Source organism: Vigna radiata, chromosome 4 (genome assembly GCF_000741045.1).
Source record: "Vigna radiata var. radiata cultivar VC1973A chromosome 4, Vradiata_ver6, whole genome shotgun sequence".
Lineage (NCBI taxonomy): Eukaryota > Viridiplantae > Streptophyta > Magnoliopsida > Fabales > Fabaceae > Vigna > Vigna radiata.
Window position 1 is genome coordinate 15,719,578 of NC_028354.1, and position 4,308 is coordinate 15,723,885.

General features: G+C 31.0%; 2 protein-coding genes across 2 annotated transcripts in view; both read right to left on the bottom strand.

Moving 5' to 3' along the window:
• The window catches only part of LOC106758076 (subtilisin-like protease SBT1.9), a gene marked incomplete in the record, with an annotated part of 2,993 nt that extends 2,284 nt beyond the window's left edge, over positions 1-709 (bottom strand). The window contains 1 exon segment of the mRNA XM_014640985.2: positions 1-709. Coding sequence (XP_014496471.1) covers positions 1-467 — 467 coding nt within the window.
• A 2,898-nt stretch (positions 710-3,607) lies between these two features.
• LOC106758427 (subtilisin-like protease SBT1.5) lies at positions 3,608-4,302 on the bottom strand. The gene has a single exon (XM_022779934.1). The coding sequence runs from the start codon at positions 4,279-4,281 to the stop codon at positions 3,790-3,792; it is 492 nt and encodes a 163-aa protein (XP_022635655.1). The 5' UTR covers positions 4,282-4,302; the 3' UTR covers positions 3,608-3,789.
• Positions 4,303-4,308: the final 6 nt, after the last annotated feature.

Genomic DNA, 4,308 nt, shown 5'->3' on the forward strand with positions numbered 1-4,308 from the left:
TCAGGCCACACACCAGAGTCAATAACACCCACAATGACATCCTCCCCAAAATTTGATGCATGCCACAGACCACTGGAAGAGTCTAGGGAGAGAAACTCAAAAGTGTGAGTGGTGTCTATGGTGGCAGTTCTGTCTGGATATGCTGCAACAAAGCCAAGGGAGCTTTTGACAGCCTCTAACTCTTGTGATGTTAGAACTGCACTGAAGCCATACATGGCTTGGCTATAGGAGTACACTTTCTGTGATTGTATGGATGAGTTACCAAGTGTTGCAGATTTAGAGGAATCAATGATGGATTCAAACCAATCATGATGGGTGGTGAAAACTCGAGGAAACAGGGATTTGTCCATGTGGACTATATATGTGGAACTCTCAGCAGCACTGCCATGAATAACCAACAGAAACCAATGAGCAATGATCAACATGAAAGGAAATGGAAACACAAAACTGGGCTTAGGCTCCCTCATTGTTTATGCAACTCAAATGAAAACTTCTTAGTTTGAAAGAACTGATCAGATCATGCATCATATATAAGATTTTTTCGGTCTGTAGAACATGAATGATGTTGACGTGTAATTATTACAAGCTGTGGAAAATATCATTGCAATATAATTGGACCAAATTTTCTGCATCAAAGCTGCTTTGTGATGAGAAAAAAAAAAAAGTTGACCTTACTTTTGTGACTGATGCAAAGTAATAAATCTCATATTCCACCAATCAGACACAGATCTTCTTGGTATACTTTCCCATAAAAGTGTTTTAACCGTGTGAGAATGATATTGTACCAGGAACATTAGGCAAGAAATATGTTGTTTCCAGCATTGAATTAATCATAATTGGCAACTAACTTCTTTATATTAGCATTTTTTAATGACCAGTTTAGTGTATTGAAAGAAAAAGAAAGAAACAAGTGTAAACCTTATGCTAGCAGTGAAACAAAGAGAAAAAATATATATAATAAACTATATGAGTGTGATAAGGATAATTAAATCAAAATAAACATCTTGGTACAGAATGCCTAAACAACCTTAATTTAACTAGATTAGCTTATTATTTAATGTAGTTTCAAATAGTACAAGTGAATTGCTTAGCCTCCTCTTCCTTTTAAGACTTAAACCAGATTCTTTGTTGACCATTTGTGTTTTGTTTCCTCTTCCTGAGGATGAATTACTTATTCCAATTTCTCCAAAAGCATATAAGTCATAAATTTACTGCAACACATAAGATAAACTATATAAAGCTACATTTTGAATTAGTTTTTCAACAAAAAAATTATTCTTTTAGCTGAAGATTTTTGTTTTATTTTTCTTTCTGATTTTCGACTTGTGTCCATACAAAATTAAACAAAGACCAATTACAGATAAAATAAACTATTGTATATTTTCGTTATATAACTTATTTTCTCTTATAACTAACTTTGTATTGCCTCTAAAATCTTTACATTGTCTGTTAGAAATTGTTGGCGATCACTTACAAATTATTTATAGCAAAGTGTGCACGTTTCTTTACATAAAAATAGTATGTAAATGGAATAGCTAAACGGAATAGTCATATAGTATAGGCATATAGCATCAATGTAAAATATTTTATTAACAATTTATAAATAATTTAATTTCAATCAAATACAAACACATAATCATAAATGGAAGATCTGTATTAAGTAAGTCTTACAAGATATTAAAATCTGATCCAATCTAAAACTTGAATTTACAAGTGAATTTGAATCATGAATTTGGATAAATTTATTACAATTCAAGTTTGCACATTTACACATGTCACAATATGTAATAATTCACGTATCTTTCAAAAATTCATACAAGTTCAATCAATCTCAACGAATATTATAATACAATATAACTCATTCAAATAACACCATAATTCAATCAAATATAAAAATTAATATTCATTTTGCATTTATAAAAACAATTGCCTTGTATCTACAACTTCATTAAAAAAGCTCTATAATTAATATATATAATATAATCTACCCTCAACAACAATATTTAATCAAAAACATTTTAAATAGTTATTTATCAAACTAAATCCAACAACAGTCAACTTTAAACATTTAAACAAATTTTTAAGTAATCATGATACTTGCATAAAAACCAAAATTTAATAACTAAGTCACTTTCACATTTAAGTCAAATATTCCACAATTCTATCAAAAATCATAAATTTTTTAATTAGAGATAACTACTTTTCTCAACTAACTCCACTAAAATTTAATAATAAGAAAACTAAGGGAAGAAAAAATGTATAGAAAAATGGAAATTTACTCTAGAAATGCTTTCTAACCCCATCAAATTTTGAAGTAGACGAAGACATTTGAAATTTTAGTGAAAAGTGGAAGATGAAAAAGAGAATGATGGAATAGGGGAGAAGAGAGAGAGGAATGAGGTGGATTTTACGTCTACTTTTTTTATTTACGTATGATAACTCGACCAAGATAAAAACAAATATAAAATATGATATTTCTTTTTTTACAGTTAATATTAACTAGATAATTTCAAACTAAAGGTTCTTCTTTTAACCATTTTTATTTAAAATTATTTTTTGGTTACATAATAAGTTTAGGTTATTAATTAATCAACATGTTTTCTTCTCAATCATGGTTGATAATGCTATATTCTTCTTTATATTTATTTACTTATAATATTTTTTTTTAATTTATGTTGATAGAAATTATGTTTCCGATAACATTATTGAAATCAGTTTTCTTTCAACGTAGGTTATAAATATTTCTTAATAGACATTAGTGATGGTTTTCTTCTAGATATATTTTTTCCAGTTAACATCTTTTTGTAATATTCTTTTGGTCTATGCGTGTAAGTATAATTTTCTTTATCAATATTATATAGCATTTAATTTTTTCAATATCGATTGAGAAAGCTCCTAGTCAATATTAAATAGTATTGGTTTTAGTCAACGTCACTTGTGAAAAGTTGGCTAAAAAATCCTCAACCCAATAAGTAAAATAACTTTAACCAATATGTAAAAAATATAAAATAATAAGAATAATTGTGCCGACATGAGCTAAAAATAACAACAGATGTGAGCAGAGAAAAGCCTCCCATCAAACCAAAAGCATCAACGTTTTTTAATTATTAAATTAAATATAGTTTAATATTAAAATAAATTTGGTTCAATACTTTTCTTTTCTTAAATTGATTTTGTAAAATTAATCACTCTATATTTAAAAATCTCAATTTTGTTCCAATTTACCTTTTAGAAAAAACAATCAATCTACTCCTACGTTTGAGGAAGTGAAAATGCGGCACAACTATTCTTCTGATCATGTTAAAGTTCAGATTGTCGTCCACGTGTCTTCTCCATCCAAGAGAATGATTGAACCACCATGTCTGTGTCTCTCAAACCCATCATCACCTTCACCATCACAATCTTCAGAAAATGAGATTTGTAAGTGAGATGCGCTCGCTTCAGAGAGAAACCAAAAGAGCTGTTCTTAAACCAGTCAAAGGTCACTTCTTTCTGATTCTCTCTTCTTCCTGTCATCCATTACTTATTAGAGTAAAGATTCATGCCATGTGTTGGAGAAAATACCTATTTAATCTAAACCATGATTTTTAGTTACCATATTGAACACTTTCACAAATCCATTTGATTCACCCTTCACAAAAGTACACCAACCACCTAGATAGCTATGACTGATAGGACACTGGAAATGGAGCTAAAACGAAATTACTTATTCATCACACTGTTCATTATTTTGGGTCCCGTGAAGAAGCAGGATTTCATGCCCAGAACAAGGAAATATCAAACTACAGCTCATACAATTCCACTTGGTGCCACTACAATGGGGCTCCTAACACTGTGTGTTCCACCATCTTCGATCCAAACAAGATCACCGTACGAGATATTTTCCTTCTTGTACTTGCTATACTTTATCAGCACATGGTAGCTTAGCTTCTCATTTCTGTATCTGAATGATAATGTCTCAGGTGACACTGTCAGCACAGAACCCTTCGGTTCTGTCACCTTGGCTCTGTGTATGGCAGCACCATCTCCAACATTGGTCACTGTCCTCTTAAATTTGAGGACGACTGACCTTGTTTTGTTGCTGTAGAGAGCTATGAATGAAGGGTAGTTAAGATCAAACGATGGTTTAGTACAATTATAGGAACCTGATCTTGTAATGGTTAAGATCTGTTTTTGTGTGTAATTCAAAGCACAAAGGAGATTGACGTAGTCCTGTGGGGTGGCATCATATATCAAACCTGGATCAAGTGCTTTGTTAGGGTCAATTTGACCTGCTCCCATGTCTAGAGGGGAAGCATATTGAGAAGG

Bases quoted from the DNA above. Each gene is read 5' to 3' on its own strand.
- LOC106758427 (XM_022779934.1), bottom strand. From the start codon at position 4,281: ATGGGAGCAGGTCAAATTGACCCTAACAAAGCACTTGATCCAGGTTTG.